The 22,767-nt window shown below is 46.7% G+C and overlaps 1 protein-coding gene across 1 annotated transcript in view; it reads right to left on the bottom strand.

The window, feature by feature from the left end:
* The window catches only part of PFAS (phosphoribosylformylglycinamidine synthase), a 73,487-nt gene that overhangs the window by 13,542 nt on the left and 37,178 nt on the right, over window positions 1-22,767 (bottom strand). The window contains exons 12-24 of the mRNA XM_029606857.1: window positions 22,143-22,216; window positions 20,038-20,194; window positions 19,626-19,687; window positions 19,377-19,538; window positions 17,351-17,467; window positions 17,054-17,185; window positions 16,591-16,821; window positions 15,516-15,696; window positions 15,271-15,354; window positions 13,592-13,747; window positions 11,842-11,961; window positions 10,450-10,595; window positions 8,436-8,646 (exon numbers count right to left, since the gene is read on the bottom strand). Of these exons, the coding sequence (XP_029462717.1) occupies window positions 8,436-8,646; window positions 10,450-10,595; window positions 11,842-11,961; window positions 13,592-13,747; window positions 15,271-15,354; window positions 15,516-15,696; window positions 16,591-16,821; window positions 17,054-17,185; window positions 17,351-17,467; window positions 19,377-19,538; window positions 19,626-19,687; window positions 20,038-20,194; window positions 22,143-22,216 (1,833 nt within the window). The remainder of the gene's footprint in view (window positions 1-8,435; window positions 8,647-10,449; window positions 10,596-11,841; window positions 11,962-13,591; window positions 13,748-15,270; window positions 15,355-15,515; window positions 15,697-16,590; window positions 16,822-17,053; window positions 17,186-17,350; window positions 17,468-19,376; window positions 19,539-19,625; window positions 19,688-20,037; window positions 20,195-22,142; window positions 22,217-22,767) is intronic.

The raw sequence follows: 22,767 nt of genomic DNA, 5'->3' as shown, positions 1-22,767 counted from the left end.
TCAATTATACACCGGAATTCATTGGGTTTTATTTATATGACAGCTTCAAATGAATAAAGCTGGAATGCTTAAGATAGCTCCTTTACAGGCTTCTCAGTTTTAAACAGCCAGCATGGACTATAACTCACTTGTACACACTAGGTCACGTACAGCGTCAGTGAAACTCTGTCTGTCTGGCAGGGATGCAAAACACAGGAGTCTGGACTGATCTGGGTACGTACAGGGAACTGTAGCATATTAACTTATGTCTAGAACTGAATTACACTTCCCATGTTTTGTAAAAAAAATGTCCAGCCATAATTCACATTTGATCTGTTCGCCAGTGTCATTTTCCCATCATTTTATGCTTTTCAGCGTACAGAATGTTAGAATGGTCTAAAAGGGATCAAAGCTCATAGGCCCAATAATGCTCCAAAAAAGGGCTGGAAATTCATCACATTTGGCATGCAGGGAGAAAATATGAATATCCCGGGTGAGGCTGAAAACCAGAAACACTGGGTCAGTATTTTTGGAGAACCAAGCCTCCAAAACCAATTCTCATTGCTTTCTATAGGAAACTGGAAGAAGCAGCAGAATGTCCATCAGCGTTCCATTCTAGAAAGCCCCTCCCCCCCCCCCCCCCCCCAAACTTCTAGCAATTTGGCCCAGAATACAGAGACAGGAAAAACTAACTGAAGTATCCCCACAACACTTCCAAGTCTCTCTCATACCCCTATAACCACAAACATTTCTACACCTACATCCTCCCCTACCAAATCACCCACACATCCCTCATATACACTCCTACACACTCACAACCCCACGTCACCTGTCACAAACATATAACCCTGCCCAACTGTCCTTCACTCCCCCACAACATCCCCCTCCCCCCAACTATAACCAACATGGACAAACCCCAATACAGACACTCAGCTACACATTCCCACTTACCTGCCACTCCTCATACTCCCTCCATATACAAACCTTCCACATACCCAGAAACCCCCAAAAGACTCAACCCACACCCCGCATACTCAACACACACACACACACACCTTCCATACCCATGGCACTCCATATATACACTCCTATACACATGCCCTCCCACATCACGACTTTCCTCTCACCTACTATCCCCTTTGCTTATTTAAATACATACCAACACTCACAATGATTGACTACCCCACAACTCCCCAAACACCACTATATAACCTCACACAAAAGTTCCCATGCACCCACATCCTAGACACACATACTTCACCTACACTCCCACCCATACCCCACATATCCTCTACAAACACCCCTACACATCATATACCCACATCTCATATTCACATACCCCGCCCACTGTACCCTATACATATGCCCCCACACATTGGCTATCCTCTTATATCCACACCACCCCCAGAGACACATACTCTTCCATACAAGCCCCATGTATACACCCACAGCTTCCACCACACCCTTATCTACACCCTTCACATGCACAATCCCCCACCCATACTCAAAACCCTCACACATATGTACATCCCCAGACCCCTACCACCTCTCACATGCCCCACACTCCCTAAACCTACACACCCCCAACTCCCCATCCCCATACTTCCCAAAATATCCCACATCCCAACCTTCTACACACCATACTCACAGCTCATACCGGCAATTCCCAAACTCCACATCCACACATTCGATAACACCTCCCACACCCATGCACCACCCATATATACACTTCTATGCATATGCCCCCCCAACACCTATACTTTCCCCTATACCTTCCTAGTCACCCATCTACATATACACCTCCATGTACACCCTCCACACATATTACAAACACATAACTCCATCACACCCCACAAACACTAAACTCATGCACCTCCACTTTCAAATACACCCTATGCACATACCTCCATCTAAACAAACATGCCCATCCCAACACATTGACTATCTCCACAGTCCCCATACACAAATGCACATCCTTTACAGACACAAATACCTTTCCACACAAACCCCATGCATGCACCCACAGCCTCTACCCACAACTCCCTACACAGTCCACATACAACCTACCCACAAACAGATATATAACCCCACAGCCCCCACACCACCTACACACAAAATCCATAACTCACATACCTATACAGCCTACATGTACACATTCTTCTACAAAATATATGTTGGAAAGTATAACAAAGCCATGCCTCTGCAGTCTTTTCCTACTTGTTTGAGTTTCTCAACTGATACATAATTCTTTATAATTAAATGATGATGTATCAGAGCAAATGTGTATTCTATGCATCCTTCCTGCAAAAAATAATTTTCCATTTTTATAACTAAGTTCTCTTATAATGTCATGAAACAGAACATCCTAAGACTTGCCATACTGAGTCAGACCAAGGGGTCCATCAAGCCCAGCATCCTGTTTCCAACAGAGGCCAATCCAGGTCACAATTACCTGGCAGGATCTCAAAGGGTAGATAGATTCCAAGCTGCTTATCACAGAGATAAGCAGTGAATTTTTGCAACTCTGCCTTAATAATGGTTTATGGACTCTTTCTCCAGGAACTTGTCCAAACCTTTTTTAAAACACAGCTACACTAATATCTTTCACCACATCCTCTGGTAATGAATTCCAGAGCTTAAGTAGGCACTTAGAAAAAAATATTTTCTCTTACTGGTTTCAAATCTATTACCCAGTAACTTCATTGCGTGTCCCCTGGTCTTTTGTACTTTTTGAAAGAGTAAACAACCAATTAACGTTTACTCATTCCACTCCACTCATTATTTTATAGACCTCTATCATATCCCCCCTCAGCCGTCTCTTCTCCAAGCTGAACAGTCCTAACCTCTTTAGCCTTTCTTCTTAGGGAAATTGTTCCATCCCCTTTAACATTTTGGTCACCCTTCTTTGTACGTTTTCTAACTAAGGATTTTGAGAACATCTAAGCCTGATTTTTGTGGTGTCTCTGCTAAGATGACCTATAAAGTTATGTGAATAATATCTTTGCTGTTTGATGGAATTTGATTAGTAATTGTTTTTTTATATTGTGTTAAATATTTTTTTTATTGTTTGTGTTTAAGTTTTGTAAGTTTAATTGTATTTATTTCTATTAAGTTTTGAGAATTATGATTGTATTTTATATTTGCTTGGATAACATGTTTTATCAAGTGGGATATTAAGTTTTAATAAATGAAAATGAAAAAAAATGTAATTTAAAAAACTGTTCTATACTGCTTTCTCCATGGCTTGTTCAATGCGGTTTACAGGTAAAAGAAACATACATAAGTAATATAAATTAAAAAGCCTTAAGTAACAGCAAAGTAAAATAAACATAGTACTGCAACTGAAATAACATTTGGCGGATATAGCTTACACACTAAATAGTATCAAGTTAAAAAAGACACAACACCAGGACTCAAGCAGCATGTGTGATACGCCAGTGCAAGTATGAGATCTAGTTTCTGAATCATTCAACATCATCTAAATAAAAAGGATTCTACCAATTTGAGTAGAAAAATCCTGACTTTTAGAATTAGAAGCTCACAATATGCATAATATGGAGGATTCACATGTTGTTGTATGCTTGTTTAAAAAGATAGGTCTTCAATGCTTTTTTGAAGTCTTTCAAATTAGTAATTTCTCTTAAAGCTTCTGGGATTACATTCCAGATTTTAGTGCCAGCACCTGAGAAGGAGCAACTTCTGGTGATATCTAATCTGGCTATTTGATGACCATAAACTACACACAATACTCAAGATGAGTTCTCATCATGGAATGATACAGAGGCATTATGATATTCTCTGTTTTATTCTCCATTCCTTTCCTAATAACACCTAGCATTCTATTTGCTTTCTTGGCTGCTGCTGTACACTGAGCAGAAGATTTCAACGTATTATCAATGATGACAATTAGATCCTTTTCCTGAGTGGTGACTCTTAATGTGGAACCTTGCATTGTGTAGCTATAATTTGGGTTACTCTTCCCTAAATGCATCACTTTGCACTTGTCCGCATTAAATTTAATTTGCTATTTGCATGCCCAGTGTCCAGGTTTTGCAAGGTTTGTTGCACAGGAGGTGGACCCTTGGGCCGAGGTGGGGTTCATGCCACCCATAGGAAGGATCCTACGGGTCTCCACCATTGGCAGGAGGAGTGGGCTGATGGACGAGGCCGGCTGCAGCTTCACCAATACCAGCCCTCATTCCCTGCAGGTTGAGCCTTTGGGTACCAGGGACGGCTGGGCTTAGGTGGGCCTCTGTATGTCGTCGTCGATGGAAGGATAGAGAGGTCAGCCCAGAGACAGCAACAGCAAAACTGGGAAGTCTGTACTGGATGAGGCGGAGTCCCGGAGACCCGAGCGCCAATAGAACCAAAGTCAGACAGGGGGCGCCCCAGCAAGAACAGGCCGAAACCTGAATAGGCCAAGTCCAGGACGTAGACAGTAGAGGCATCGTAGAGCAATCTGGAGTTAAGGCCAGTGGCAATCAAGGAGCAGTGGCAAGGCAAGGCTGAGGTCTGAGCTAGGAGAAGATCAGTAGCGTAGTCAGGCAAAGCAGAGGTCTGGGCTAGGAGATGATCAGTAGCGTAGTCAGGCAAAGCAGGAGCCTGGGCTAGGAGAAGATCAATGGCATAGTCAGACGAAGCAGAGGTCGTGTCCAGGAAGTCAATCCAAAGAAGGGCAAGGAATCATGAACGAAGGAGAACAGGAACAGGAACTCACAGGGATCAGGAACCAGGAACGCAGGAGAATCACCAGGAGGCAACGAAGTACACAACCAGCGTGGAGACCTGTTGCAAAGGCGACTATCAGGAGCTGAGCCCGGCCTTATATACCGGAGCTTCAGCGATGTCATCATCCTGGGCCATGAGCCCCCGTGTTCCCCTGATCCAAAAAAGTCTTGGGGATCTTCAGAGGAGAGGGACCTTCTGCCTCCCATCCTGCCTCTGCCTCCAAAAAAGCTTTGTGCATTAACAGCACAAACTTAGAAGAAAACGGAACTGACCTCTTTAAATCTTTCTTCACTGAACCGGAGGGGGGGGGGGGGGGGGCTCGAGGATCCTCCGAATCGGGTGGACTTTGTGGGCTCAAGTCAGGTGGAGAAGGAGGAGGGGAGGTTCCCTCCTCCGACGCTGACAACTCTGCCTGCCGCGTGGCCAAGATGGCCGCCGCCCTCCTCTCCGAGGGAGGAGGGGCCGAAGATCGGATGCCCAGCGCCCTGCGCTGCTGCACTGAAGAGGGGAGAGAGGAGCCGCTGCGGGCAGCGCTCGGCCCCCGAGAGAGTCCCTCGCCCCCGGGAAGACATCGGGAGCAGAGACCCTCTCGGGAGAGTCGCACCCCCGCCCCCCTCCCCCGCAGGCCGTGCAGGCCGAAGATCGCGGCATCCCGGGCCGAAGCGGAGCAGCAAAGAAAAGCACACCAAACAGTAGCAGGTGAGCGAGACTCACTCCTAACGCGCGCCGGGTGAACCAGCCACCCCCTCTGGAGTCCTCAGAAGCACGGCAGGCCGGGGCTGTAAAGAGGGAGCTCATTGCCTGTCCCCAACAGGACAAGTGGCTCCGTAGAAATAAATGCTACAACTTTTTTTTTTTTAAAACCCCCTTCAGGGAATTAGACCCTGGGATAATGGGGGGAGGGTGACCAGCCCACCGGTAAACTCTCCCCCAGCCTACTGGGACACACTAGTTCGGGAAGTCCAAAAAGGGCAATGCCCTCTGTGCCTGCCCCGCAACTTAGCTCCACACTGTGCTGAACAGACAGACCTAAGCCAACCAACATAAACCCCCAAAGGTAAGAAACTAGTTGATCTTGCCAAAAAGAGTAAATTACCAGTACCAACAACCTAACCAGGACAGGACCGCAGGTTATGCCTCTCAATCTGCTGGAGTCAGAGAAAATACTGAGGGATTGCAGGCAGCACACCAGTATATCTAGGGGGTGCTTTTCAGCTTCTCTCTGACTCCATCTGCTGGAGGGGAGGCATAACCCAACAGTCTGGACTGATCCTGGTATGTACAGGGAATTAAGGCATATATTCCTTTTAGCGGGCAATAATCAAAAATGTTTACACAAGTAAACATGTGCTTACCCACATAAAAATATAATTTGATACCATTTCAAAAATATTTGCCTGGTTAGGACAGCTACCCAGTACCATTACCCGTCATCAAACTGCCTGGGTACAAGATCTGGGTCTACAATGGACCAATAAGCAATGGATGCAATGTTTTACCAATCTCACCAAAAGTTCTACCTCAACTAACATTGCCGAAGCAAATCACAAATTGTTATCTAGATGGTACCTTACACCCTTGAAATTAAATAATATACACCCAACTCAGGATTCTAAATGTTGGAGGAGCTGCGACCAAGAAGGTCCTTCATACATATTTGGTGGGAGTGCCCCAAGGTAGTGCCCTATTGGAGATGGATAGCAACCACGCTCCTTCAAATGCTAGACGTTAAAATATCTTATCGGCCTGAGGTCTTCTTGCACTCTGCATTCCCGGCGTCGTGGCCTTCATCTGCAAGAATTTTAGTCCACCAAATAATATGTGCTGCGCGTCAGGAATTGGCGGCTCCCTGGTGCAAGGACCTACCACCTACAGCACAATCTGTCATCAACAGACTATGGACACTATGGTACTATCTGAAGGCTGTACAGCCTGATAAAGTTTCCCATCATATGAAAATTTGGGAACCGTTTTTACGATGGTACAATGCTTTCTGAGGATTATTTGTTAGTCAACTCTGGACTAACGCCCACAGAAAGGGTGTCTGAGTACACATTGACAACGGACGCCGTGGGATCTTTCGGAGCAGGAACGCCACAGGAGACACGCCATGTTCATTGGTCTTAGTGTACTAGAATATACCACATTCCGATGCACCAATGGGAGGGAGGGAGGGAAGAATGAGGGATCCACAGGGGGAGGGGGGAATTTACACAGGCAATTAATGTATATTATGCTAGGTTTATTGATGGCGACCAATGGAAGACATTGTTATGGTTTATTTTGTTCTGGCTTTTACTGCTATTGACAATAAAAATTTAAATAAAAAAAAATATATATAATTTGATTACTGCCCCACCCCGTATTGCAGGTAAAACTACACATTCTATGTAACTGCATGCATACTTTTGACCATGGGGGAAAAGAAGCATGCCCTAAAAAAAAAAAAAAAGTAGCAAATTGGTGAGGCAAGACTTCCCTTGGCTTAATTTATGTTGACTTTGTCCCATTAAACTACGTCTTTCTATATGTTCAGTAACTTTGTTCTTTAGAATACTTTTGACCATTTTTCCTGGCACTGATTTCAGGCTCACCGATCTATAGTTTCTCAGACCATCCCTGGAAAAGTTTTAAAAAATTGGTGTTACATTGGCCACCCTCCAATCTCCAGGTACATTAGCTGATTTTAATGATAGTTTATAGATTACCAACAGTAGGGCTGCAATTTCATTTTTTAGTTCTGGTCCAGGGAATTTGCTACTTCTTTAGTTTGCCAATTTGCCCTAGTACATCTTCCAGGTTCACTGAGATTTGTTCCATTTCCTCTGAATCATCATCTTTAAATATCACTTCTGGCATGAGTATCTGGCAATTTAAGGAATACTCACTAGTAGTAGGGTTAGATGGGTGCCTTCAAGACATACCCTCATTGCTGGTCATTGGCCAACAGAAGCTTCCACAATAATGGCAGTTTTAGCAGCGGCCTCGACCAGGGGGGGATGGTCCCCTCAGAACCTTCCTCCTCCCTGGGAGGCTCTCTCGACGAGGGACTTTTTTTTTTTTTTTAATAATTTAAAAAGACCCTGAAGAAAGTAACAAACACAAAGAATAAGATCTTGGCTAACTAAATTGCCAAAACTTTCTCCCTTAGGGATCCCAGAGGCTGTGGCTTCTGCACCTGCACCATCTGCTGGAGACAGAGTAAGACTAAGAGGCTGTAGGTGGCACCCTGCTATATGTGGCCGAGCCCATCAAATCTTGCTCTGTCTCCATCTGCTCGTGCGGAGGCAAAACCCAGGTGTCTAGACTGATCCAGGTACCTACAGGAAATGGCAGTTTTATTCCTACTGCCCCCACCTCTATCACCGAAGAGCACACACACCATCTCCACATCATGCCCAAACCTGGCAATAAGGGGATCTGAACTCAGAATCTCCATGACACAAACTCTAAATCTTGTCCTGGAGGCATACCTAACCAGTCTGTTTTTCAGGATACCAGTAATGAATAGATAAGAGATCGATTTTGATACATTGGAAACTCAATGTCTGCAAATCTGTCTCATGCATATTAATTGTGGCAATCCTGAAAATCCAAATAGATAGGTGGGCATGCTGGAGAGGGTTGGGAAACACTGCTTCTGAACTACAGCACCAGTTCCCTGCACACCCCAACTCCTGCTAAATTAAAATCTTAATTTTAGTAACTTGACAGTTCTCTGACCTTACCTAGTTCTTGTAACGGTTTCTGAGTTATGGCTGGGTTAAATGTTAGCTGGAAGCTTGGCCCCTCACGCCGGGCAAGCCCCTCCTCCTCCTGAGAAACGCAGTCCGGGTTGGCCTGCAGTCGTTCCAGCTGGAAACTGGTGGACTCCCATAAACCTCGGAGAACTGCCAGTGTGGCCTGTAGCACTTCATGTCCATTCACACAAACTCTAACCTAAAGACAGATCCCAGAAAAAAGCTGTGAGTTGGATTAGTCTGGGAAGGGCAAGCCTGAGATCTCTAGATATGTACAAAACCCATGCAAGATGTGGCAGCAATGGCATCCTGAATAAAGATGGTTTAAACAAACCAAAAGCTTGAAGCTTGCTCCCTCCCACCAGCCTCTAGCCTTTTTTTGTGGCATGAAAAAATCTCACTCCACACCAGTAGAAATGCTTCATCATTTGCAAGGAGATGAGCAAAATTCTGAGTAGGATCATGTAAGTGGATAGCAAGATATACTTATTAGGCCTTATGAAAGACGCTGCTTTATTCTGAATCTGAAAAGTACTTAAATAAAAGAAATGATAGTGGCAGCAAACAAAAAGTGGCTTATTCAAACTTGCCTGTGCCAGGGAAGAATGAATACAAAATCTAGAATGAAAAAATGATCAATTCTCCAGCATGACAATCCTGTCCATATTTCAAGAGATGCTGAGTTTATGAAGATAAATAGAATTCTACATAAATTCCTTTTGGTGAAGGCTATTCATACAAGTCTTACCTGACTATGCAAAGTTCTAGAAAGCTATTTCTCCCCATGACTGCTTCTGGGTTTATATACAAGAATTTTAAAAAGTGGCATGCAATGAGATTCACAATGGGTACTTAGTAAGTGCACCAATTATCAGTGGGAAAAATATTAATGCTCGGCCCAGTTGTCTCCCCTCCTCGCCTCACAGGCCAGGATTGTTGGGTGATATTGGTCTCGTCTCCTCTCCTCAAGCTCTCTCCTGTCTTCCCTTTTTTTCTTCCTTTTCCCTTCTCCTCACTCTCTCTTCCCCCCTGCCTCAGCGGTCCCAGGCATGGCACAAGGACTTCATATATCCACAGAGCTTCCTTCCCCCCAGGCTCCTCTCCCCCTCCTTCTCCTCTCCTCCCTAGCCTGTGCTCTGGCCCTGCATTTCATTTATCATACCAGGTTCCTCACCCACTCCTCTCATTCCAAGCTCTTCAGCATCCTGCCCTGAAAGTAAGAAGGGTGGAATAGAAACCTTTTAAAATAAATAAATAACTAAATAAATCCTCTAACCTACTCCACCCACATCATCTCACAAAGAGATCAGGTGACAAGGGAAAACTAAGTGTTCTCGCCAACAGTACAGGTCCTTTCCTTCAGTGCTTCCAGCCCCGGATCACACGCTTAAAATCTCAGGCACCACTGCTGCACCAGGAGGGCTCCAAAATGATCCCCCTTATGCTCCGTGTCTGCTTTTCACCTTGGACCATAGTAGGCCAGCAGCATGAGGACTCCATGAGTGCATACTCACAGCCCTACAGCTACCCCAGATCATCTCCCCCCCACTTCCTGTTTCAGAAAAGCAGCACACGTGCAGGACCATGAACAACATTCACTGGGTGTCCCAGCAGCAGGTCATGAGCACAGGCTCTGTTCAGCACCTCTCAGCTTCAGCAGCCCAGGCTGTCTCTCCTGGGGAGTAAATCTCTAGAAAGCCTAACTGCATGCAACTGATTTTAATATTGTTCCTTATAGTACTAGATCAAATGAAAGGAAATATTTTGGCGTACACCTGAATTTGTTTGGAAGCATACCCAAACGGAGGTGTAAAATAATTTGCCTTACACGTCTTCATAGTACTATGCCTGTGAATCAACTTAATCCTGACACTGATCCTGGAGAAGGGTTATGAGAGGACTGAAGTCAGAAACAACTGTATAGAACAGGGTACAGGAGGGTTAAAAAGCCCACAGGGATCCCCCTGCTATATCAGCTCTCCCCTCTCTATCTTACACTCACCATGGAGCATGGGCCTCTCCCCAAGGTGCGCCCGATCCTTATGCACTCCACACCAGCGTCTTGGTAGGCCTCACAGACTGCTCCCGCCACAGCCTCTGCCACCTCCAGGACCAGCCCCAGCTCCTCGGAGAAGAGAGCCTGCAACCCTGCAGGGAGAGAGAGAGAGGGAGCGGGACCGCAGGGGGCCATGAGACACTCAGCCCTGGAATAAACACATCTCGGGTACTCCCTCCTCCTCCATCAAGGGCAGGGGGCCAAAGGCTTCATCCCCTTCAAAGAGGAAGTGAATACATCTCATTCTGGTAAGTTTTCTTCAGCATGGCTACAACTCCCGCTTATAAGTTTCTCTGGCAGTCTCTTTTCCTCCCCAGTGATCAAATTAATTGATACCTAGATGGCTAAACGCAAATGCGTATTAAATAAAACGGTTAAGCTTTGTGTTCCACAATCACTCCCTCCTTCAAATTTTATTAGTCAGCTGTCTGGTGATATTAGTGTGAATCTATTAACTGAATTGTAAAAAGATGGGAATTAAAATCCCACATAAGTACAGGGGAGGCTAGGTCTGCCTTTCATAACTAAAGACGATAAGATGATTAAAACCTTATGTCTCTCCAGCTGAAGATTTGGTATTATCAAGATTAGATTATTGTAATGCCTTGTGTATCTGGAGTTGTCAAAATCTGTTACGAGTACAACAGTTGGGTGCAGAATGCCAATGATAGGGGGCCTCTGCATAGTTAATGATTCGCGATGTTATTCTTGTACTGAGACATTTATACTGGCTTCCTTCTCCAGCAGAGAGCTTCTTTTAAAGTACTAATGATAATCCTACGCGTCTTAAAAAAGGTTTCTACAGCCTTATGTTCAGGTAGAGCAACATTTGCTGGCTGTCCCCTCTTTGCTTGATTACACAGTGCAAGAAATGAGCTCTAGAGCTGCTTCTTACATGGAGCCTGCGTTGAATAGCTTGCCAAGAGAATTCTGAACTCTTTATAGTTCAGAAAAAAAAATTAAATCTTTTCTTTTTCAAACAGGCCTATGATTAAATATGATTTTTTTTTTTGTTAGATGTTTTTGTTTTGTGACTTTGTGTTTACTTAATGTCTTATAACATGCATGTCGCCTTGTGCTCCGCACCGAATAATAACTTATTATTGGAAGTCACTGGATATAAGAATACGTAAATAAATAAATAAAATACGCATGACATGTTCTTACCTCTTTAGATGTGGAAGCCTGGGCTTTAGGGGCAAGAAACATGATAAGAGAGTCTCACATGACAGTTAATAATGTAAGAGATCCTGTGAGTGACAGACAGCATCCACTATGCAGAAAGAGGTACGAACTCCACCCAAGTAATTCTGCTTCACTTTCCTCACGCAGACTCACCGCTGGCTCCAGGAGCAGGGACGTCCACCTCTATGCCATAATTCCCTGCAAAGGCCATCTCTAGGAAACAGGTGACAAGACCCCCGTCACTCACATCGTGGCCACTGGTGAGGAGAGAGGCTGGGAGTGAGGGAAGGACAAATGAGAGAGAGAGAGAGAGAGAAACGATTCAGTGCAGGACTGAGTTCTTATGCTAGGCGGGTACTCCTCCCTCACCCTAGACTGGAACTCGTGGTTATTAGCAAGGCCCTGACAGTCTATCCCCTTTCTCCTAGACATAACAGGGCTCTGAGAAGGCTACAGTAACATAATAACCTCTACCTCAGCATTTCTCTGCCTGCATCGACACCCTCCCCCCACCACCTCCTCCTTTCCATAGGGACCTGTCTCTATGCATTCCTCAGCCCTCTCCAAGGCCCACCTCGCCTACCTCCAGGACCTCCTCCTTTCCATAGGGACCTGTCTCTATGCATTCCTCAGCCCTCTCCAAGGCCCACCTCGCCTATCTCCAGGACCTCCTCCTTTCCATAGGGACCTGTCTCTATGCATTCCTCAGCCCTCTCCAAGGCCCACCTCGCCTACCTCCAGGACCTCCTCCTTTCCATAGGGACCTGTCTCTATGCATTCATCTGCCCTCTCCAAGGCCCACCTCGCCTACCTCCAGGACCTCCTCCTTTCCATTGGGACCTGTCTCTATGCATTCCTCTGCCCTCTCCAAGGCCCACCTCGCCTACCTCCAGGACCTCCTCCTTTCCATAGGGACCTGTCTCTATGCATTCCTCAGCCCTCTCCAAGGCCCACCTCGCCTATCTCCAGGACCTCCTCCTTTCCATTGGGACCTGTCTCTATGCATTCCTCAGCCCTCTCCAAGGCCCACCTCGCCTACCTCCAGTACCTCCTCCTTTCCATAGGGACCTGTCTCTATGCATTCCTCAGCCCTCTCCAAGGCCCACCTCGCCTACCTCCAGCACCTCCTCCTTTCCATAGGGAGCTGTCTCTATGCATTCCTCAGCCCTCTCCAAGGCCCACCTCGCCTACCTCCAGCACCTCCTCCTTTCCATAGGGACCTGTCTCTATGCATTCCTCAGCCCTCTCCAAGGCCCACCTCGCCTATCTCCAGGACCTCCTCCTTTCCATAGGGACCTGTCTCTATGCATTCCTCAGCCCTCTCCAAGGCCCACCTCGCCTACCTCCAGCACCTCCTCCTTTCCATAGGGACCTGTCTCTATGCATTCCTCAGCCCTCTCCAAGGCCCACCTCGCCTATCTCCAGGACCTCCTCCTTTCCATAGGGACCTGTCTCTATGCATTCCTCTGCCCTCGCCAAGGCTCACCTTGCCTACCTCCATGACCTCCTCCTTTCCATAGGGCCCTGTCTCTATGCATTCCTCTGCCCTCTCCAAGGCTCACCTTGCCTACCTCCAGAACCCAACTGTAAACTCTAAAGGGATCCTCCAATCCTTGGTAGGGCCCCACCGTAATTTCAGGCTGCTGCATCTTGCAGGAGTTCTTGGGAGCCCCAGGGTCCACTTCTGTGCAGCCAGGCTGCAAGTTTACAGACTGCCACAGTACATAAGAACTCTTGAGGTCTCAGGTCCCCCTACCCCTGGTCCTACTGTTGTACTTTGGAGGAGCTGTTGAAGGCTCTCCCTTCTCTGGATCCCTGATGTAAGTTCACTGGCTGCAATATTTCACAGAAACTCCAAGGAACCATGGGGTCCCTTCTCCCCACACCTCACAGGTTTGCTTACCTCTCAGGAGCTGCTGAGTCACATTGAAACAGGCTCTCAGGGTCTCTGGACTGTCCAGGTCAGGGCTCTGATCCCCCAGCTGCGAGTAACACTGGGCCAGAGCACTGCCCCCAAGGCGGTACCGGCCTGAACTGATCCGCACATAGAGCAGAACCCCTGCAATAAAACCCAATGCCTGGGTCAGTGAACGTAACTTTTCTCACAACCCCAGAGACACACACAGGCATTCAGCTCTCCCTACTCCCAGTTAGTGTAGCTGGGTTCAAAAAAGGTTTGGATAAGTTCTTGGAGGAGAAGTCCATTAACGGCTATTAATCAAGTTTACTTAGGGAATAGCCACTGCTATTAATTGCATCAGTGGCACGGGATCTTCTTAGTGTTTGGGTAATTGCCAGGTTCTTATGGCCTGGTTTGGCCTCTGTTAGAAACAGGATCCTGGGCTTGATGGGCCCTTGGTCTGACCCAGTATGGCAATTTCTTATGTTCTTAAATAATCCCATTTACACACACATACACACACAAGAAAAGAGAGACACAGAAACAGAGTAGCAAAGTATTTTTCTGCAGTCAACAATTTCTTGGCCCACTCGGGATACCCCCTTGTCCTTATCTACTGTATGAATGAAGATGCACTTTTTTTTTAACCCAACAGTTTTTCCTTCTGCTCCTTTATACTTCTGGCTCAATCTGAACCTTCATTTCCAACTATTTCTGGGATTTTTTTCCCCCCTATTTTACAACCCCCTCACTCCCAGCATATCTAGTCTGGTCAGTGTAGCGATGGAACTGAGCCGGGGGCCATGTAACCCCCCCGCCCAAGAATCCTGCAATCAGGGGCCCCAGATCCAGCCCCCCAGGTGTCACGATGACTTCCTCCCTCCAGCCCGGGGGCTGAGAACCCTGCCCTCTGCAGTGTCCCCAGTTGACCTGGGAAGTGGGGAAACCTGAACTGGGGACCTTCCATGTGGCAGTGAACCACACTTGCCAAATGTGTCACGGTTTGCTTGGTTCTGTAATACAAAGGATAAGGTTCCCGGGTCCAGTTCTACAGGACGAAGACAACTCATGCTGACTTCTGAGAATCAAGATGGAATACTATGAAATGATGATACTAGTGAAAAAACGAAGACCAACATATTTGCTAAAACTGCTGAAAACTATCTATAGTGTGATTTTGTGTGTGTGGTGTGTGGACACACACTTATTTCCCTTCATGTTTTACCAAAACAATGGGAGAGAGATCTCTTGGAAAAACAAACCACATCCTAGGTGGACAGTTACAGTGACTGTCCAGAGTGCACACAACGTGACCTATGATTGATAAGAGATGACATCACCCATGACAGTTAGAGACATGCTGACAAAAAGGTAGGTAGAAGACATGAAACAAGGCATCCCCAAAGATGACAGACTGGCTGCACCCCATCCAAGGCAAGTAGTGTTGGCAGGCTACAGTAGGAGAATGCCAGGCAAAATATAATCAATAAAAATAAACCTAGGACAAATAATAAAGAGAACAGAAATATAATCTAAAAGCAAGTAAGCAAGTATGGCAGTGAAACTCAAAGAGTTGACTGGACAAGAAGATCTGATCCTGGATTCTTTAACCCGGTCGTCTGGACCCACTTCATTCTAGGACTTTTCTGCTACAAAAGCGGATTCAAGAGAGACACACTTACCTTTCCCATCGGGGTTCTTGAGGTCAGGGGTTACAGTGGCAGTAATGTCTGGACAGACAGCATATACAGATATAACGAGAGACCCTGTGGTGTGAAAACAAGAGAAGATGTATTACACCACCAAATGCGCACACAAAAGACACACAAGAGAAGGGCAGGCATGGAGAACGAGAGGCAAAAAAAACAAAAACAAATGCAGTTAACGGTTGAGAAGAGAGAGGGAGGGCGGACTGCCACTGAATCACCTGGTGCTTTTACGGTCTCCGTCCCGACTCTGGCTGCCATGCTGAGCGAGTCTTTGCCCCCGTCCACAGCAATTCCCAGCTGTGCCATGACACGGCACATGGCGGCACAGGCGTTATGCAGTGCAGCGCCCTCACCGGGGAGCTTGGCGGCCCACATCCAGTTCCCACTGCATTTCACATCCTGGAAATAAAGAGGGAGACTCCAGACATTCTCTCTAAGCTTATGCAGAAAGGGCACTGGGAAAATGCAGAACCACTCTTTTCACATTTTGTGAAGGAGCAATTCTAGTGCTTATCCTTTAAAAAAAAAAAAGGGTGCTAGTCCTTTACGAGCCCCCCTGTCAGAGCGGAGATATTAATAGTGCTTCTGTGCGGTGGGGGAAGGTTTCAGTGGGCTGCCGTCTCAAAATGCCATCAGATGCTTTGCCAGCACTGGGACACAATAATGAACTCGGTTCCCAGAGCCCCTGAACTAATAAAATGTATAAGACAGGTAGGGCACAGTTTTAAAGGACAATTTGGTAAATAATGATGTAACCACAGAATTTGGCCATCTACAAAAAAATAAAAGGGGGGGGGGGAGCAGAGTTAAGTCGAGGGGGTACAAATACACACGGAGATGTCAGTCTGAATCTCCGCATGTACCTTCACACAGGTGCTTTGCTGCCGCTTCCATGCAGGTGCAGAGTATTTTTGTGTCCGTATTGTGCACACCAGCCTCATCTTCATAGGGAAATTCCCCAAGTCTGTGGATACTTGACTGACAGCCCCAAGAGCATCGAAACTGCTCTCCCTAATAATATTTTATGCCCAGTACTAACCCACAGAGTAAGCCGCAGCATTTTGGAGGAAGCATTTTAAGAAAGACTCGCAACATAAAACAAGCGACTCATGCTGAGCAGGGTTAAAAAGCTTCTCCCTACGGGTGCACGTTAGAGCTGAAACAGTCAGCCACCCTGTGTGAGAGTGTGTGCAGATGCTATGCCAGTTTACACAGGATAATGGGGAAAAGACACAAAGGGGGAGAAAGACAGAGGGATAACAGTAAAGGTAAAACTCCCTTTATTGTTCTAACCTTCAGATCTGTGACCTCCGCGAACATAAGATTGGTGAGTGCCTCCCCCACTGCCATGCGGGCCCCTGCAGCAGGGTCCAGGAGCCCCTTGATGGGCTGCTCCCCTATGGCCGTGGCAGCTCCCACCTTCTCAAAGTAAGAGAGCGCCACCACAGCCACGTCAGCCAGGGGGGTGTGTAACGGCCCCACGCACTGCTGCTGGGCCACAAGGCCCGTGACAGACCGATCCACCTAGGGACAACGAAAAAAGAGAGAAACAGATCCAGCATTGTACCATATCCAAAGAAGCCCCGCTACCGAGTGGTTCATCTTCTCATAGATGAGCGAGCAAGAAAGGCCCAACGCTGTCCTACAGCCAGAAAAACTTCATCACCGACCACTCCCCACCTATGGATGGGAGGGGAGGAGATACAGACCCAGCACTGTACTGCAATCAGAGCAGTCCCTCCCATCCTAAGCTTACCTTATTAGTTAAATATCGTTTGCTTCCCACAGAAGGCAATTTCAGTACACGGTGGAGAGCCTCCAATACAGTGAGGTTGCTGGGGAGGGTCAGAGGTTGAAAAGCAGGTGGCACACGATTCAAAGTAAAATCCTGAAAGCACAAATGCAGTCAATGAGGCAGATGCTTGGGCTATGGCTAAGTTCACAGCTCCTGCAGCCCCAGCCTCTCCAAGAAGTAGGCACTGTAGGGAATGAGGAGGCGCGCTGCAGAGACAGTTCACCGTTCCCTCAGTTTTTTCCCTCCTACATACTGTACCTTACATGGCATCTTCCCCAATACCCACTCCAACTGCAGATCCACAGGGTGCCTTCTCTCATTACTGGAAGCCAGGTCAGGGATAGAGTCTTGGGCAGAACCATCCACAAGCACAATCTAGGGAACAGCAAAAAAAAAATATATATATATTTTGTCCTGTAGTTTCCTCTTGATCTTTTGGGCTTCCAGCTCAGATAGAATTGGCCTCTATTGGGCTGCAATACTATTAACTTTCATTCTCAACCATCCAGGTGTTTTTGCTCTCTTTTTATGTCTCCTAACTTAACCCAGGTACTGCACAAACAGACTAGACCTCAGCCAGAGGTCCCAGAACTCCTTCCAGTACCTAGTAAGCATGCACGCGGGTCTAGCAACAAGGTGTCGCTCTTATGTGATGGCTGAGAGTCCCCCACCCCCAGGGCTGGGTGGGCTGTCTCCACAGCATCCTCACATAGCCAAGGAAGCAGAAGCCTAGCCTGGGGATCAAAGTCATGCCACTGCATTACTCACCTTTCCAAACCAGCGCTTAAGGCAAGTTACAATTCAGATACAGTAAATAGGTCCCTAACACAGGGAAGGCTTACAATCTCCAGGCCCTGTTTACTACAGCCCTAATTTTAAAAACCTGGCGCACGTTAAAACTGGGGTTTACCCACATGGTCGTGCTTCGCTTGTGCTAAGCCCATTTTAGAAAGGGCCTGGCCACGTGCACAGCCCCCAGTATGCGCTGAAGATCCGGGCTAGTTGAAAGGGGCGAGCCAGGGGGGGCGTGGGCTGGCCAGGACAGCAGCCATCAGGCCCTGTCCCAGGGAAGCGTGCTCCGGCAGCTGGCTGGCACGTGTAACTTACTGGTACTCCAAAGGAGAAGGTAAATTAAAAAACACAAGTTAGGGTTAGTTTAGGGGTCAGGGAGGAGAGGAGAAAATGGAGGAAGGGTAGATAGGAGTAAAGGAAAGTTCCCTCCCAGTTCGCTCCTTAATTGGAGCGGACTGGGAGGGAACTGGGCAAAGGCCTGATTGCGTCGCCGCACTTAATTTAAAAAAATCCCACCCTGCGCGTGGAACAGGCCACCCACCCGCACATGTGGATATTAAAATCCGGCGCGCGGGGACCCGTGCTTTATAATGTGCGAGCGCCGATGCGCGCATGTTATAAAATAGCCGCGTCCATGTGCACGCGCACATGGACGCACATGCGGAGTTTTTTAAATCTAGCCCAGTTTTACATGTGTAAATCCTTTTAAAAAATGACCTCCTTATAGTTAATAAGCCTCCCCAAATCTGCACCTGGAGCAAGGGAGAGCAATGTGGCTTGTCCAAGGGCCAAAGCAGGATCTGAGTCCTGGCTTGGTTTTCAGCCCGACACTGTAACCACCACTAGGCCGCTCCTCCCCTTGCCACTGAGCAACCAGGCTGACCCAAGAAACAGAATTTTTAAAATTATTTTATAGGTAAAAAGGTTAAAGTGTCCTTTCTTCCTTTCTAATATCTTTTATTTCTTATGTTGTTCTCCTTAAACTGCTGCTCATGCGTGTAATTTTAGCTGTCATGCAAAGAAGAAGAAAAAAAAAAAAAAAAAGAGAAATCGTGAGGCAAGATGGAGAAAGAGAGACAAAGCTGGGGAATGGGATATAAACTGACTCGAGAACTGGTCCTTTAGTTTTAAAGAGGGAAGTTTTCAAATAGGCCACTTAGTTGCAACCTACCCAAGCACTTTTAATGTGCATAGGTCACACAAATTTTCCATGAGAAAAAACCCGCATCGTTTCCCTTTGAAGATCAGCAGTGCAAGAGCGCACACTGTTTTCTTCCCCAACTTAAACACACCCACGGAAACACCTTTTCCCCCCGCGGCTAAATGTACGCATGCTATGCAGCCCACGCGCACTGGAGGGGGACAATTTTTAGTTACGTCATTTTACCCAGGTAAACGTCTTTGAAAATTGCCCTCAAAGGGAGTCTTTGCATATTTCAATATATTGTCTGCATCCCTCAGGAGAAGGATGGGGTGGACAACAGAGACTTACCCGCCCGTCACCTGTTATTCTCCCAACAAAGTCAACAGGACACTTCTCGCGCCTGCACACTCTTCTCAAGAACTCCTCGTCCTGCGGGTGCACAAGGAGGGCGTTGGACTCCTGGTACTCAGCACCCCAGATCTCCAGCAAACTTAAGGTGGGATCACCCAGCTGCCAAGTGAGAGAGGAAAACGTGTTAGACAGAGAAGGAGAGAGCAAGAGCTGCACACGGAGACAAGAGGGGCTCCCGAGACAAACCTGAAAATCTCTGGCATAGATGACCGCTCCTGCTGGCTCACTCAGCTCCTTCAAGACGTTTCCTGGACACCACCATGAAGAGACAACATGTGAATTACAAGATGTTGCCCTCTTGCTATCTTTCCACCACCAGGGTAATTAAACATGCCCTCCCACCAACTTCTAAGGTCTCCATCTCCATTGCTCCTGACTCCCTCACTACTGACCCCAACCCCTTGGATCATGAAGTTCGGCTCCCACTGGTATCCTACCACTTCCTCCAGTTCCCATTGCTCTCAGTCTTTCACCATTAATCCCAAACCCTTGTTTGTAGAAAGTGCAGATGAGGTTCTGGTCCCTGCACTCCCTCACAGTTGCTCATGATGATTCTTCTGTCCTCAGCATCACCCTGGACCCCCAAGCCATTCCTCACCATTGCCCCCGGCTCCCTGGTCATGGATGCTGCAGATGGGGTTCTTGCCGCCACGCTCTATGCAGGCCCGCACAGCTCGGTTCATCTTCTGCTCCATCTCAGCATCCCCACGCTGCACTGCCCCAAAGTCCAGTTCACTGGCGTTATCTCCCTGCACCTGCAAAGCCCAAGCAGGGCCTGTGAGAAGACGCCAAACCCACAACACGCCCACTATTCAATCCAAACACTCAATTTCTGCAGCACAGTCTTCTACAAATGAATAATACAGTTCTGTAGGCCTTAGCTCCAAAATGGGATAGACAAAATAGAGGTAGTCAAGAGAAGGGCTACCACAAGCCCTACAAAATTAGACTTAAGGAGCTAAATATGGATACTCTAGAGCAGGAGCTGCCAATACATGGTGGCATGTAAACACCTTGCCCCTGGCACACACTGTTCCCGCTCCAACGCTGGGAAGCACAATGCTTAACAAAACTGGGCCAGCTGCAGTGTCATAAATTTCACAAAGGACTTTCCCCAGCACAGAAGATCTAGGAACTACTACAAATGGGCCCCCTTCTTTCATGGACCCACAGCCCCTGCACAGAGGAGGCTGCTTGGATGGAATTTACACCACTGGCTGGCTGTGCTAATCCACTCCCCCCCGCCGCCTATTCTTTTATTTCCTTCCCCCCCTTCTGTTCCTTTCTATGGTACGGCTGTCCATTGGTTAGTATTTGTGGCTTGGTTACAGATTTTTTTTTTGTTTGATTTTTAGTCCTTAATTTGGAATGGATCAGACTATCTAATAGCTGAATTATGATGGGGCAGTACAATCGAGCAATCAAGTACTGAAAAAAAGAAAAAGGTTTTCCATGGATGGTTATAAATAATAAAGACGATAAGCATTCATCTTTAAGTGATATGGCGAAATAGCAAGTAGCTATTTTTCTTTTTTTTTTTTTCCATCTAGACACCATGTCTGCGGTGTACAAGCGTTATCTCCACCCCCAGGAAGCTGTCAATCATGTAGTGATGTTCAAAATGGTGCCATTTCCTGTTCCTTTTAATGCAGCATTCTCAGCTTTCAGCCTGAGTGCGATTAGTGCTGCGAAGAAGCAAGTAAATATGGGACATCTTGTTACTGCGGCTGGTTTTGGCATCATTTGGTACTTAGTAAGGTTTTTGGGGGGTTTTTTGGCAATCGGCGCTGCTCTGGCTGCGTAAAGCAAATTTGTGTCAAAACAGCTATGGGGCAGTACAACTGGGGTGCTTACAAGCACCTCTAGAGATTTTATATTGGAATGCGGGCAGCTAGGGATATGAAGGGAAGCAAGAGTTCAGAAAGACATCTCTGTGCGGAGGCCCTGTTCAAGCTTCTCATGCACTGATAAGTACAGTGAGATTTGTTTCACTAGCATTTACCACTTACCACCTTGATATTTTACTGTTACTGTTTGCAAATGTAATCTTTTTTCTGTTCACTGTTTCTGCTTTTTGTTAATAAACTCCCAGTTTGCTAGCTCTGTCCTGCGACTGATTCATGATCCCAGTGTTTTCTCTATTTGGTTTGTAGGTGCATTTCTAGGAACTGTGTGACTCCTGGATTGTGTGGGGTCTTAGTGTCTCTAGAAACCATCAGGGAATAGCTTACAGGTGGGGAATTGGATCAGAAGCAAGCAGGAATGCAGCTAGGGTACACTTATTCATCTCATGTGTCTTTTGATGCATGAGATGTCTTTTGATGCAGACCCCATGCAATTTTGGTTGCCTCTCTCTGTCCTCTCTGAGAAAGGGCCTCCAGAGTTGAACACAATATTCTGAGACCTCACCAATGACTAGAAAAGAGGCATCATCACAACCTTTTTTCTACTGGTTATGCTCCTCTCTATACAACCTAGCATCCCTCTGGCTCTAGCCAATACTTTGTCCCACTGTTTTGCCACTTTGACAGCCAGCCAATGTTACCCTCAGGTCTCTGCCCTGATCAGTGCACATCACCATCTCCCCTTCTACAATGTGAAGCTTCTTTGGATATAGCTATATAAAATACCATCCTCTATAATACCCTTGTATATTTGAACCCTACCATGTGCACTCCCAATTCCCCCTCTCACAAACATTACCTGTACAGAGGAGGCAGCTCCTCCCCCTACACCAATCCTGTAGACAGGTCCTCCAACCTTCACAACTTGCATGCCTGGGAGAAAAAAACAGAACACAATGACAGAGGTCTTAGTTGCTATTCCCTGTACGTATCTGGATCAGTCCAGACTGTGGGTTATGCCTCCCTTCCAGCAGATGGAGACAGAGAAAAACTTGAAGGGCGTCCCTTCAGTATTTCTCTGTCTCTAGCAGATGAAGGTTGCAGAACCTGCTGGTTCCCATTCAAATTTAAATTTAGGATAGGAAATTTAGGAGAACAATTTTCTTCTTTCCTTCCAGTTTGAATTATTTTCTTGAATGGATCAAGTTTAAAAAAAAAAAAGTTACATTTTTGATACTTTCTCAATTGACTTCATTAAAACTTGCATTTTGAATTCAGTATCTCAAAGTCTCTGGTAAGTCCGGGAGCAGTTTTTTCCTGGCTGGCAGGGGTGCAAGTTGGTGGTCCAGCCTCTCCCCCTGCATTATGACCGGCTGCCCTGAGATGCTTCATTCCTCGGGGCAGCACTAGCTGAGAAGCGACATTCTTCAGCTTCGGTGTTGACAAGAAACAAACAAAAAAAAAAAAAAAAAACAAACGTGCGG

This window comes from Rhinatrema bivittatum, chromosome 6, assembly GCF_901001135.1.
Source record: "Rhinatrema bivittatum chromosome 6, aRhiBiv1.1, whole genome shotgun sequence".
In the NCBI taxonomy this organism is placed as follows: domain Eukaryota; kingdom Metazoa; phylum Chordata; class Amphibia; order Gymnophiona; family Rhinatrematidae; genus Rhinatrema; species Rhinatrema bivittatum.
Note: the sequence above shows the minus strand (reverse complement) of the source record. Positions and strands in the feature narration are given on the sequence as shown.